Here is a 15,314-nt window from a genome sequence, read left to right as displayed (position 1 = left end):
CTGGTTTTGATTGGACTGAAAAGCTGAGAATTATTGTACAGCACTGGACACACAGAATTTTTAATTAGCAGAAAATTTGAGTAATTAACCAGGAACAGTGTGAGGTTATCTTTCTCAAATATACCAGGTTAATAATCATGGTGGATTTTAAGGATAATGCTTGAAGATGTTTATTATTTTGAAATTTAAAGCATAAGAGACACAGCCGACACAATCTGCATGCTGCAATGCTACTGATGAAAGTTGTACAGCAGCGCATCACTGTCCGAGCAGCTGTCATCGTTGTATTTCAGCAAGTCCTTGATTCACACGTTTTGTTTGAGAGGTTTTGGAGAGAGAAGCCTGAGAGCTGCCAAGCACAGGTTAAAGAGCTCCTAAGATTTCCATCCTTAAACCCTATGCGATTAATGTGGAACCTCTGCTGGATGTGCTTGGTGAACTTTTACATGGGAAATCACAATAAACAGAAAGCAAATGCAGGGGGAAAAAGGCATCTGGTCATATTCAGCTAAGAAAGCAGCAAATCTCCAAAGCTTCCTGCGGTGCGTTATGGATGTGATGTTGAGAGCTGGGGTTCCTTGTCGTGTCCGTTCGGATGAAGATCTGATTCTTTGGCGCTCCGCCAGTCGCCATGGCAGTTTGGGATTCTTGAGTTTCAAAACCAGAACCAGAAAGTGGCCAACTTCTAAGTTTCCACCACTGCTCCCCGGGCATATTCACTGACTACTGTTTCAGATCATTACCGAGCTCCAGTAATCAAAACTGATTTATGTGTATTTTGTGTGTGCGTGTGTGTCTGCTGTACATATGTTTGCAACTTTGTGGTACTTGCACAATTGCATGCACTGTATATGGGTGTACATGATGAAATGTAACCTTATTAAATTTGATCTTCCCTAGAATTAACCGAGGGAATCCACTTTTACCTCGGTCTTGTTATGGTTTTTGTGCTATTGCTAAAAGAACGGTAAGTATTGCAGCCCGTGAATGTGTCACAGTTTGAGACTTCACCTCCGTTCCTCGCCCGCTTCTCTGTGCCGTGTGAGCTGTGTCAGTGATGCTGATGAACTGGGTGGGGGGGGGGCATGGGTTTGCAATGCAAAGTGTTAACACTCACTCTCTCTTTTTGTCTTGTTCTCTTCTGCCTCCTTCTATCTCCTTCTGTCCTCCGTCCCCCTCCCCACCTTCCGCCTCTCCCCCTCCTCCCCCCCTTTGTCTGTGTTCCAGTGGGTACTCCTTACTACATGTCACCGGAGAGGATACATGAAAACGGATACAACTTCAAATCTGACATCTGGTCGCTAGGATGTCTGCTCTATGAGGTAAACTATGGGAATATGTGCACATACTGTCACCCTGCAGTCGACTGCAGGAGTGACGTGAGAACACAGCGGCTGGGACACACACACAAACAAACACACACAAACAAACACACACAAACAAACCATCCTCAATCCCACATATAAGGGAGTACTATAAGAAAATATATACAGTTATTTACGCTTCCCCACAGAGTGATGCTGTATTTACAATGAGCATCACTAGACATGCAAAGGAAAACAATGCGTGCTCTTTTGTCACAGTTTAATAATTAAAATTTGGAATGCTGTGTCATAATTCTTTACCTCATATCCCTCGTGTTCCTCGCTTCTGTCCCTGGCTCAATTCTGAGGCTGAGTTTTTTAGGCAAGGTACCTGCTGAATGTTGAAAAGCTGTTGAGTGAGGAGAACTGACATGGCCATGTGTTTTAGATAAGGCTGCCCAGTGACACTGACTAGTTTGATTAGTCAGGAGTAAACCACCACAGGGCTGCGGACCACACTGAGAGCAGACAAGCCCGGGAGGAGCACACAGCGCAGGGAACAGAGAGGGGAGAGTGAGGAGCTGAATAATGATGGACACGAATGATAGCAGTCAATCTGATTTTTCACCTTGCCAACCCTCGCATGCACTGAATACAAACAGACAAGCACGAAGTCAGAGACACACTGCCGGGCAAGGAAACACCCACATTTTCCTCTCCTCCTCTCTCCCAACTCCCCTGAGCTGCTGATCACTTGGGCTGCATCTCAACGCACCGGTGACTGCACCTCCTCTACAGCGCCTCAGGCGTAGAGGTGGAGAGAACGCAAGGAAGAAGTTTTGAGCTCAGCTTGCAGGTCATGGTTGCTCAGAGACCACAGTCCTTCATGCTAATTAGTTCCCCACAATGCACTATGGTAATGCACGGCTGTGGTTGGCTTACAGCGGTGGGTGCTGCAGGTCACAGTCTGTTTTTGTACTTTTTTATTTGTGGTGCACTTGTGTGTTTTGCACAGAAGATGCTACTTGAGTTGTTGATAAAAATCTTATTTCTTTGTTACGTTGCTCCAGTTGTGTAGTTTATGTAGGTGTCATGATTGTGTAACCACACAAGCACCAATTAGTTTTGTGAAATTGAGGTCATTCCGATGTGGGTGATGTTGTAAGGATGAGATGGTTTATTTTTCACTGAGTCAGGTGTATTAGGATGATCAAGGTTTATTTAAAAACTTATTTGAAAATCCCAGGTACTGCCTTGTGAACATGTTATCTCAGAAACAATTCCTAGAATTTATTTCAAATTTAGTACAAATGTTCACTTGGACTCACAGATGAATTGATTCGATTTTGGTGGTTATGTGTTACAGTGGCCTCACAGCATGTTTTTGGTCTTTTGTACTTGATATCTCATCTTTATTTTTCAGTAATTTGATCAAATTTCTAACCAGTGTTCACTTGGACTCAAAGCCTAACTAATTAGATTTCAGTGGTCAAAGGTCATGGTGACCTCATTATTGTACATGCGACATGTTAGGATCCCCTGGAGGGACTGAACCTGCCCTGGTCGGACGGAGGGACACAGCTGCAGGGCGGTATTATCATTTTCAACGTCAGACATTGGGCTTTGTTGTTTTTTGACATTGTCCAAAATCCTTCCAACATTTTGTTGGGGAAGCTGCTCAGTTTGAAATTGTCATGGTGCTGCATGTGGAGCCATAGCATTGATTGTTTTACAGCTTCAGTCGCGGTGCGGTGCATTGATCTGTTATACCTTTCACCACTGGAGAACTGCTAGAGGTCACAGTCTTGGTGAAACACTGAGAAAAGCAAAGATGCAGACCAGAAATCTGGAGAGCAAAGGAGAGAGCTATGGAGAGCAAATGTGAAAAGATGGAGGGAAACCTATTAATCCCTGAGGAGTTCAGAGGACTGTGAATGAAGATATAAGGTGGAAAAGTTTAGGAATCTATACAGGAACAATATAGGAAGCTAGTGGAGGGTGAGGGCTTAGTCCTAAGAGAGAATGAGAAGAAAGAGCAGATGGAAGGTTAGACAGACGGGGAACAGAGGGCGAGAAGTGGAAGGGAAAAATAACAAATAGCAAGAGCAGGGTTATAGATTGCTGGAGCGGAGAGAGAGATGGGGGGTGTTCATTCAGAGAGAAAGTACTGTTGGTACATGAGCAGAGACAGAACTCCAACCATCAGGTCAAGGTGAGCCATGCAAGGAGCCTGTGGAGATAAAGATTTTACAGCCTCATTGTTACCAGAGGAGTGCTCACCACGTCATGCATATTCTCTTTGAAGAACAGACCCTTGCTTGCCAACTTCTTGGTAAGTGGGCTGCGCGCTACATTGTGGTGTCGGGAAACTTGCCTCCTTCTCTCCCAAACTCTCTCGTCCATCCCCCTCTGCTCTGTTCTCCTCCCCTCTTGTAAGTTCCCCTCCGTATGCCTCCCTTTTCCTCACTTAACCTTCAGGCATAAGAAATTCACATAGAAATCCATGCCCGATCCCTTTGGTACTCATTGATTTCACTCTGGACATACAGTGGGGGCCGAGGTTTCGTGTGTTGAGGTTTTTGCCTGTGTGAATTCACTATCGCGTGCGTTTGTATCCAAGGGAGCTCGGTTCCTTATGTGTGAAGCGGCTCAGTTTGAGAGCGCCTGCAGTTTTCATTCTTGTGCTCGAGGGTTGGTTGAGGGTCCGAAGGGTCCATATGTCAATACCTGGTCGTTGTATCTGCGTCTGTCTTCATCTCCCATTCTGTTTGATCCCTTTCTCCTCGTGTCTAACCTCATTACATCACCTGACCCTGCCCTGTGCCTCCTCACCGAGGTAAACAGGGACGCTGCACTCGTCAGGGTTGTCGCCCAGAGTGACAAGGACAATGTTTCGGTCGCATGCCAATCAGAGATGGCAGGGGTCTCTCCTTTTGCTCCCAATCAAAATGTCTTATTAGATACTAACATCAGTAATTCAGGCTCCGTGCATTACAGGCACACTCTCTGATCTCCTGTCTGTACGCATGTGTCGTGGTTGTATAAAGGTTCGTAAAGGAGTAGAATATCTTGAAAAGCTTTACAAGATCTGTCTCCTTCCTGTGTGGAACTCACTCATCCATACCTCTCACTGTGCCTATGTCCTTTGCTTCCTGCCTCAACCCGTGTCCCTCTCTTGTTTTGCTGTTGGTTTTACGAGACCCAAAAAAGCCTGGGTTCCCAGGAGCCGGGGTTTGCATGTGATGAGCTGCCCCTGTGGCTATGTCTCTGCATGTTTTTAAAAGAGAAGTTATTTTTTTCAAACCAAGCCTGCTTGTTCTTTAACCTTTATCATACTGTGTGCCTCTTTTGATGCGTTAACACCCACGTTCCTCGCACTGATATCAGTGTCTGGCCTTGACATGTCCAACAAACTATTTAACCAAAGTTTGAGCTGTATCTCAAGGATAACATTTTTTACCACTTTATACATTTCTTGATACCTAACCTTTCTTATTTATCCACTCTCTCCTTCCCATCCTGAGGAAACACTTACTTTATGGTTTTTTAATCTTTATTAATAACAAAATATTCAACTCAGTTGTACCTCTATAATCTCATATCATGAGAATGTCTTAAAAGACTAAAGACTATTATAGTTTCATATTTTGATCGACAGTTAAATGAAAAGACCAAGACCAATCGCAAGTTGTCAATTAAATACAAAACTGAAGTCTTAGTTTTGGTACAGATTAAACAAACTTGAAAAACAATGTGATGATGTTTTGGAGAAGCTAGTAGGCAGATGTTGTTACATTTAGAAAGAGCCGGGCTGTTTACCTGTTATAAGCTTAATTGGTGGCAGCCTCATATTTAACTAACATCTAACTGGTATCGATATTTGGATCAATTAGCTCATAAACAAGTTTCCCAAATTGTTAAGTTTTTCCTTTTATGTTTCACATTTCAAAGGCCAGCATTCAGCTCAGATGGGGACACTGGGGAAACACTTATTATCAGTCTTCCTCAAAAGTTCAGCTTCGTGGAACAATCTTGCTCTTTTACCACATGCGTCTATTCTTCTTCTTCTTGTCTTTCTTCCTTCCCTCTTCCCTTTTTAGTGTGTTGAAGTAGAGAAGTGATGACTCCACTGGGTGTAGGTATATTTTTAATGACTGTCCCTGCTCTGTGACTTATTGCCTTGATTAATATATCATCATAAAGCCACATGAAGGACCAGTGAGAACATGAAAAAGTCATGCTTTGCTCACTTCTACAGTAATATAGTAATGTGTGTGTGCGTGAGTGTGTGTGTCTGTGTGTGTGAGAGAGAGAGCTAGAAAGAGAAAGAGAGACTGATGGATACAAATATACAAATATACATGTGTCTTGTATGTGTGTGTTAACATTTAGATGTTTATTTTGATGTGGCATATGCCTATAATTGTATGTGTGTTTATAATTGAGTAACTGAGAACTTATGAGAAGCCCTTTGGTCCCAGGCTGTAAGGGCTCCAGGGATGAAGGGGGGGGGGGAGAAGAGGAAGACGGGAGCCTTCCGTAGCTCTTTTTTAATTGGTGTACAGGGAGGGACACTGAAGAGAGAAGAAGAGAGAAAGAGAGAAAGAGATGGATTGGTGTTAATTAAACTGGAAGACCCCATCCAGACCTTGTACATGGACAGAGATGCTGGCTTTACATGCCTGGGCTGAGGAGGGCACAACCTGGCCAGCTGAAGATGTGCTGAGGAACAAAGGAGTGTGTGTGTAGGTGCGAGTGTTAGTGTGTGTGTGCCTGTGCGTGCGTGCGTCTGTTTGTGTGTGTGTGTGTGTGTGTGCGTGCATGGGTGTGTTCTGCCACCAGCAGCTCACACCCCTCAGACAGACAGCAGGCATGCGTGTGCATTGTATGTCTTTCGAATATCAATGAACCATACACACTCACACACACACATACACACACACACATACACACACACACACACACAGTCTCACAATCACACACCAGGGATGCAGAGGTCAGAGAGTGAGTCAATCATCTAACCCTGCGATGACACAGTCTGAAAAAAGGAGTAAGTGTGTGTGTCTGTGGGCATGCTCGTGTGTGCGTGTGTGTGCGTGTGTGTGCGTGTGTGTGTGCGTGTGCGTGCGTGCTGAGAGCAGGGGGCCGGCAGCTGTCAGGGGCTCGGAGCAGCAGGCACTAATGAAGCAGATGAATAGTGCAAAAACTCCCAAATACAAACAGGACAGTTGACATTTTTCATCTGTCAAAAGCAGAAGATGCATGAAAATACGATGGGGTCTTGTTTAACCCTTTGCCTCCTGGTGTCTCGAGCTGGGTTTCTTCCTTTTCTCTCTCTGCTTCTGTCCCTCCCCCCTTTTCCTCTTACTGAGTTTCTGAGAAGCTCTATGCAGTCCTGACACACAACCCGCAAACATACACACTGCCTACTAAGTGGTGTAAGAATATTTGTTTAAATCAATGAAGAGTATTTTCACATGTGGTCTTTTGGAAGACATTGTAATGTTAAGAGTATATATATATATAAACTTTATTACAGGCTCAAGGCCCACATGATAAAAAAAAACAATACATACAAACAATACCTTACATAGAAATATACAAGAAGGGCTAAAATAAAATAAATTAATAAAAATCTTGCATCGCTGTTGAGTTTCTGAAATAAAGTGCAATGCCCTTACCTTAAACTGCTTTAAGACTCTGGACATTTTCCATTACTTTTCCTGCCAGCCCCTTATAAAAATGTCCTGAAAATATTCCAGTGAGGGTGCGACATACGCAAAACAGGAAAATACAAAATTTGAAAATAAATACATTTAAAATAAATATCTCCAGTTGAAAAGGAGGTATCGTACACGTAAAAGATGCAGACAAAGCGGAAAGACGATGAGATTAGAGAGTGATGAGGGCCGCCATCTCACCAACTGAGGATTTGTCTATAGGCTCTGGTTGATGGCAATTGAGCTGCTTAAGCATTTTAATATTGTTGCAGCTGTTTTTCTCACACCATATGTCGCACCAGATACCATATATGTTAATTCTAAGTGTCTCCTTAAAAGTCTGTAGGATTGGTGTTTGTATCTGTATCCGTTTGTCTCTTAATCACTGTACAATCAGATGTGAACTCTTGGGTGAGAGATATGAGGCTTTGTTACTAGTAGAAGTGCATCATTGCTGACACACACAGGAACGAGCATCTCCACACCCCCCTCATCCCTGTCAACCACCTGCTGTGCCAGTCTCGGTATTAATCGCTGGAGCAGAGGGAGAAAGGGTGTCCAAGGAGAGAGGGAGGGGAATCCTCTTTACTTACTGTTCACATGCGTTTTCCGTGAGGATGTATCATATTAATGCGAGTGTTTGATTAACTGAGCGGATGAGTGAGCGATAGTGTATCGTGTCCAGAAGAGAGATGGCCCGCTGAGATGCTGCTGTCATCCTGACTTCCCACTGGAAGCTGTGACAGAGACGCTGTCAAAATCTGCCCGATAGGGAGCGGGAACTTTTCTCTCTCTGCACCATCAATGTCTGACACATTTTTCAGTGAAGACTTAAATGAAGAAGCTGTTTACAAATGGGAGATGCGCTCGGCACTTTTTGGGCAGCGTCTGTTACCCTCATAGCTACAGGCAACAGAGCTAGAAACCCCCCACATGGTAAGATTAGGTAGAAGTAATAACTGACTTAACAGATGAGCTGATGAAGAGGTCTGCTTACTAGAGACTGACCAATTTATTTGTTGGCTGATAAAAGTCTATACTACACATGTTCCGATTCTGCTTGAAATGTCGGGTTGGGCATTGGCGAGTATGTGAATGTCTGTACTGATTAGGGCTGAACGATTAATTGCATTTAGGGCTGAACGATTTGGGAAAATAATCTAATTGTGATTTTTTCCCCCCCAATATTGCGATTGCGATTTAATATGCGATTTTTTTATTTGATCCTCTTTTTTCCCCCAACAAAACGTAATGAATGATTTAAATATGAGCAACACAATATTAGATACATATTCTTTAAAATTATAGGTGTCTTACTGTTCCCAAGTCAGTAACATTTCACACAACTGAAACATAGAATTTGCCTCTACTATACTATATTTTGTAAAATCAAAGTTAATAAAGTTATAAATAAAAAACGGAGAAATGCACAGGCCACAGAGTCAAACAGTACAACTGCATGTATCAACAGTTTCCCGAATTGCAGGATGCCTAATGATCCAATACAACATCTTTTAAGTATATTATTTCCACCCAGATAAAATTTCAATTTTCTTTCCCGGTACTCACTTCTTCTTCGCTGCTCAAATACAGCAAATAGTTTTTGTAGAGCGGTGAAGAACTGATTTCTAGTATCATACCAGAACCAGAGCTAAAATGTCAGCAGTTCGATTGTTTGATTTCACGCTGGAAAGTCCGTCAAGTAAAATTGTGACATATCTCTTTGGGTTGGCTAGCCTTAGAAATAAACCTCACAACAAGGATTGCAATCACAGCAATCATTTACATTCAGGGTTAGTAGCATACAGACGGTAATGTATGTTATTTAAGACCAGCCATCGGAATCAGATCAGGAATGGAAAATGGTTCCTGTTGCTGAGACTGTCTGGGCCCAACACATAAGCATCAACAGTTTTTTCTGAAAGAAAAAAAATTTCAGTGTGCTTTTTATGCAGGTCTGCTGTCAGCTCCACCTTGCACACTCCTATTCAAATAACAGGAAGTCAGTCAGTCACAAGTCTGGCAAAAGTGCATGCCATGTTTTATACTCTAAGAGAGGCGGAGGGGGATTTTTCTGCTATTTCCACTCACCAGCGAAGGTCTCATGCTTTCCACACTTCCTTACCATTCCCATTTGCCCTCCCTCCGTTCTGCCTGCTTGCATTTGTTTTCAGGAGGATACAGTTTTCGAGCTGCTCCAGCAAACTGAAAAATTCGCTCCCACCGCATCCCTGCACCCCACCTCTCGTTCTTTTCCATCCTCAAATCTTTGTTTCCTCTCATTCTCATTTCGAAGTTTTGGAAGCAATGCAGCAGAAAGGGCCAACAAACTGGAGGAAAAAACACATAAGCTAAGGGAGGCTCTCGTGGAAGTTTCTATCTTGGTTCACTTGAATTTTAGGCCATCGCTCATTCCACTACGGAAAAAAAATGCATAAATGTATTTTTGTATGTTCACAAAACTTTTAGTCGAATAGCTTGATAGCAGTAAACTGTGCTGGCAATACTTTTACTACACCACAATATTTTCTGTGTAGCACCTGTTGAGAATTTTACCTCACCCTCTTATACCGTGGCCTCTTGTCTTCTCACCATCTCCTTTCTCTCACATCTTTACCTTTCAGATGGCAGCTCTACAGAGCCCGTTCTATGGGGATAAGATGAACCTTTACTCCCTTTGTAAGAAGATAGAACAGTGTGACTACCCCCCTCTTCCCTCAGATCACTACTCAGAGGAGGTGAGTACCGTCTCAGTTGTCTTTTCCTGCCATGGAAATGCTCAGTGTTTTTAAAAGAGCTCACGATCGTCTCTACTCCTTTAAAAGAAACTGTCGAAATATTTATCATTTTCAAACGCTCTACTGTTCTAAGCAATAGTGGCTCGTTCCTCCTCCTCTGTGGAGGGTTTGCTGATTTTTACTTCCACTGACCGAATTTATTTTTTCTTATATGTAAGTGTAATCCACCCAACTGTCTGAACCATGATATTACTCTGTGATCAAAAGGCTGGCTATGATTTTTAAATTAAACGCACATATCAAAAGCATCTGGCCGTGCTACAGAGTGAGGTGAAACTAAATGGGCTGGAGAGTCATGTTTCCCTAAACTTAATGTTAAATCATCTGCTGTAATTCTGCGTTGACTTATCCGTGCACCCAAAAATGTAATTTAGTCGGGTTGTGGTCAAATGTTGTCTTATTGGTGATTGCCGGTGACATGTGTATGAGTGCGCTTGGCTTTGTGTTGCATGTCCTCTTTGTGTGGGTGGCATTTGTTCTCTCTCACAAACACACACAGTCACACACTATGACTTCAGAGGACGTTACTTTGACTTGCATTGATTTCCTTCAGACCTTAACCTGCACCCTAACTTTAAACTAAACCTTTCTTTAAAACATGTCTTCACTTTACTTGCATTTTGTCCCCATAATGAAAATAAGTCCCCATTGTGTGACTGTGTAAACAGATTCAGATTACATTGACATAAAATAGAGAAAAATGAGCACAACTTTACATATGAAAGCCACAAACTATAAAATGTCTGACTGTTAAAGTAAAAATGTCAGTCTCTGAATCCAAATTTAATGTCGTAAAGTTCTTAACAGCAGTAAAATCTTCAGACTCTTGCCATATACTTGTGTAATCCATTACAGTGCAGGTCAAGTATGCATTACTGTTGGTCTTATTTAAGTTTCATTTTGGACATATTAGTTTTGGACGAAAAAAAGTTTCCGTCTTATTGTGTCCTTTATCTCCTTGCCTTCTTCACTTCTATGATCCGGACTGACACAGTCCACAGTGTGTGGTTTTAAGTGACTATCCTAATTCATGTCTCGGGGGTCAGACACTAATCCCTGCAGAGCCCGATACAGTGAGATTTACTCCATTAGGCTCATGGAGGCTAATTGTAAAGTGTTTCAAAACCTCCTCGGTGTCTGATGTGTATTTTTATGTATGCAACAGATATTGTGCAAATTTTATATTTGTTACTGAAGCACACAGACACACACCACAGTGAGCTTCTGTGTTGCCCCACATGTCACCCCCATCCAGGAGAAAGGGAGACAAAGCGAAAGAGAGAGGGAATGATAGAGCGGGAGACAGGGCGATGGAGAGATGGAGATGAGGGGGGTGCCTGCAGCGCCTGTCTGGATGTAAACAATGCTCCTGAAGGATCGGCAGCAAACTGTCAGCTGCTCATCTTTGTTGTGTCATTTAACCATCTCCATCTATGCTTCCCCCCCACGCCTCCCTTCACTCGCTCCCACTCCCTCCACCTGACACTCCCCCACCCCACTCGCCATGCAAAGAAGCACATGAATATTTTACATATCTGCCTCCCCCCCTCCACCAACACCACCACCACCACCATTGCCATTCTGCGGGACTAATTCTCAGACTGTCTGAATTTGCATGTTTCTCTCACTTTCTCGCTCAGGCACACACACACACACACACACACACATACACACACACACACACATACACACACACACACACACACACACACACACACACACACACACACACACACACACACACACACACACACACACACACACACACACATACACACATATGTGTGTACAGCGGCTGACGAGAACCCATCCAAGCTGGTGCCATGCAACAACGGCCGTTGGTAGACGGTTACCATAGCGACCTCGCGTAGAATTTATGTTTTTTTTTTCCTCTTTCCTCTCCATCTTTTATTCTCTTCTTTTTTTAATGATGGTGGTGGCTGTTCCGCCAGCAAGCCTGTCTATCTATCTGCTCCAATCAGCCGCTTCGCTCAGCTTCAAGTGCCGTTTCAGGATGGCAATGGAGTGGCAGCAGTGTGTGCGTGTGTGTGTGTGTGTGTGTGTGTGTGTGAGTGTGTGTGTGTGTGCACCCCCATGCCAGACGTTTGCCGGCGGATGTGCGTGATGGGTTCTTGTACAAATGGATTCAGCAGACCAATAAGTGATTAGTGCTCGAACCCATCTCCACTTGTTTGTCTCAGTTACCTGTTGCTAATGAGAAAATTAGCAGGTCTGTTCAGTTGCGGATCTGCTCTTTCAATAATCAGTTTCATCACAGTGTCATTGACTAAATCCTTTCTCTCTACCTCCCCCCCCTCTGTCCGTCCCCTGCAGCTGAGGAACTTGGTAGACATGTGCATCAACCCCGACCCAGAGAAGAGGCCGGACATCACCTACGTGTACGACATCGCCAAAACAATGCAGAACCACACACAGGGCAGCTAAGCCCAAAGTTACACACCTGACCGCTTTGCAGAACTTCTCCCAACACCTCCTCCCCCCCATCCCCCTTGCTTTTCATGCTGGACTTGTACACATCTGTAAGCTTTCATACAATAACTAAGTCCAGAGTTTAGCTCCCTGTGATAAGTAGAGCGTGAAACAGATTGATATTTCCAGGGTGATGCCACAGTCTACAACACCACTGACTACCCAAACCATCTCGGCCCTATGATAAAGATTATAGAGATTATAATTGTTTTGTCACACGGACCTCCCATTCCTTAGGCTTCAATGTTACACCCTCGAGAATCAGTGTCTTGTAGCTCATTGATGTGTTTGTTGCTGTGGCTTTAAAAAGCATGTCCATTGTATTTTCACAAAAGGAAGTAAAGCCATTCCTCGGAAGATTCTGTTTAAAGCAGATATACTAGAAAATATTCAAATTAGCAAACAGGAGTGTAATTTCAAGTGTTTATTCATCAATGCAAAGATTATTAAAAATAGCATCTTTTGTTTTGATGTGTCCCGTGTTCAACAAATGGCACAAAAAAAAAGGCCGTGAAAACTTTTAGAACGACGGTACCTCTGAAGTGAACAGATTCTCAATCAAAGTCAGAAGAAGTGAGAGACGTAAAGAGCGGTATTGACGGTTGAAGTGTTGTTGTGTTGCACTTTAAAAAAAAAGAATCCTGGTAAAAGAAGGCTGGAAGGGTGATCACGTCTAATGAATGTATTAGGAAAGGAAAGATCATCTGCAGGGTAGACTTGAGATGCGCTGGGGGAAGGAACATGGGCAGATGTCTCCACAACACTTTGAATGCAAGTCAAGTCGACACCTATGTATTGTCTTTGAAAAGAATCAGTGTCTTTTTTGTCTTGACAGCCTGGAAGGAGTGGTAGAAACTGTTACACAAGCAGTTTTACATCTGCTGTTTACCTTCGTCACCGACACCAAAATATCTCCTCCCCGGTGCAGCTTTAGCAACATGTACTGTTATTACATAGTGTTAGGTTTAAAACAGTTTAAAAGATATAATCATGATAAAGTAGAGTTAACACGTAGTTCTCCATGGACCCACCAGCTTGTTAACGTTGCTGTGTCCGTTTGCAGTGTTGTTATGATGTGTTGAAAGAGATCAGTGCCTTGTGTAGCGTCCATTTCATCAGAAAAATCCCAGCGCGCCTCCATAACTTCTGCTGAGTTACCAAAGAGGAGAGTCACACATAGAGAGAGCAGTTTATATATATTTACAGTGTGTTAAGACTTCATGAGATGTATATCAGACAAACACAAATATAAGGAACAAGCACCAATAAGGTTTATTTTCTACTGTACATGAGTGAAGAGGTTCCTGTAGTTTTAATACCAAAGGGTTGTGATGACCCTTTATTAATTTGGAGGCAGGGAACGGTGATAGATTTTTTTCTTGTAACAGTATAAGTTTTACACCAGTGGGTCACAAACGACCATCACTGACTTGGGCTGGTTTACATAATGAGGCCACATGGAAGGTACAGCATGTAAACAAGGATTGATAACGCTTTATTTGAGTCTCTTATGAATCGTCTTTTAACATTATCAAATAGCCTGTTAACTGCTCGGTTGAATTATTGCTCATGTTCTTCATGTTTTAGTTTTTCCTTGTTTTTTTTTAATTAAATCAAAGCTTGTAGGAGCAAGAAAATAAGTTATTTTATGATGGTTAACAGAATATTTTGATAGTGTGTTGCTACTAGTTATATTTTTTGAGACGTGCAAATACAGTGTTTGCAATTTTTGTTTGCAATTGTCTTTAATTTTTGCTCCTCTCTTCTAATGAAATGATTTCTTTAAAAAAAAATGTAATTACTACCTTAATTGTTGTTCCTCTTCACCCTCTGTGCTGTTTACCCTCTCTCTCTCTCTCTCTCTCGCTCACTCTTTACTCTCTCATCAAGCACATCTGTGTTGCTCAGAAAAACCTTTCAGTATTGTTGTAATTTCAGGGGAGCAATCGCTTCAAAGCACTTTCTATATTTTTTAGTCGCTATGCAGAATTTCCTTCAATAAATTGGTCGTATTTTACAGCAAAATACCAAAATAGTAATTCTCCGGTGGTCGATGGGAAAAAGAGTTTGAGCTTTGACTGTATCTAACTAAAGCATCTGTCTTTTCTAAGAGCTTCAATGATTGATTTACGTTTACACTCCTTTTTAGCCTCCAAAGCACTGCTGTCTTTTTTTAAGGATTATTATTTTTTAATCCTCTGTAGGTGAGAGTTTTGATGCCCGAACGATGTGGATATTTGTTTTTCCTCTGCGTTCGGGCGGCTCGTCCACATGCAAACAGCGTTTTAACTAAAACTAAGATTTCTACACACACCTTCCAAAGAGCAGACTTTCAAAACCCTGTTTCTGTGTATCTGTGTGTACATGTAATAAGTCACGTTAACACTTTGTCTGTGTCTTGATACTGAGTGTTTTATTGTTTTTATGAAACATGACAGCGCTCCTCCATGTCCCGGCTTTTTCTCTTTTTTTTTACCTTGCCTGACCTTCCTTTTCTGTACACTCCCGAGAGTCCAGGCGTTTTCCAGAAAGTGAAATATTAAATGTTACGGTTAATATTTATTGTTCTGGTAGTCTGATTGTTTTCTGAACATTTCATGTCAAATTATAGACCATCATCACGAATGCCTTGTATGCTAACTAAGATGCAATAAAGCTTTGAAATCTCTCTTGGACATCGGAGTGAGTGCTTGGAGCTCTTCGAGGTTTTGAATTTGTCTCACCTGATCGAAGAAACTTTTTAAACTCAACACACAGGTTTTAATTGTAAACTTCAGGGCATCGATTCAAAACCTGAACGCAAACATGATGATGTTTCTTCAAACTTCCGAAAACCAAACTCAGAAAACACTGTCGAATCACAGCTGCAGTTCAGAACCATTGTCGCCCGTCACATACAGCTGTACAGGTTTCATGTTCCCTGAGTTAAAGTGTTTTCATAGATCACCTTAATGTTAAGTATATCCATATAAATAAAATATTTCTATAATGCAGCTTGAGAA

The 15,314-nt window shown here is 42.4% G+C and overlaps 1 protein-coding gene across 2 annotated transcripts in view; it reads left to right on the top strand.

Moving 5' to 3' along the window:
* nek7 (NIMA-related kinase 7) overlaps positions 1–14,980 on the top strand; it is a 60,762-nt gene extending 45,782 nt beyond the window's left edge. For both annotated transcript variants that reach the window (XM_061077662.1, XM_061077661.1), the window contains 3 exons: positions 1,228–1,322; positions 9,649–9,762; positions 12,157–14,980. In XM_061077662.1, the coding sequence (XP_060933645.1) occupies positions 1,228–1,322; positions 9,649–9,762; positions 12,157–12,267 (320 nt within the window). In that variant the 3' untranslated portion in view covers positions 12,268–14,980. The remainder of the gene's footprint in view (positions 1–1,227; positions 1,323–9,648; positions 9,763–12,156) is intronic.
* Positions 14,981–15,314: the final 334 nt, after the last annotated feature.

The sequence above is a fragment of the Limanda limanda genome, chromosome 9 (genome assembly GCF_963576545.1).
Source record: "Limanda limanda chromosome 9, fLimLim1.1, whole genome shotgun sequence".
Lineage (NCBI taxonomy): Eukaryota > Metazoa > Chordata > Actinopteri > Pleuronectiformes > Pleuronectidae > Limanda > Limanda limanda.
The sequence above is the reverse complement of the archived record's forward strand: the minus strand, read 5'-3'. Positions and strand labels throughout refer to the sequence as shown.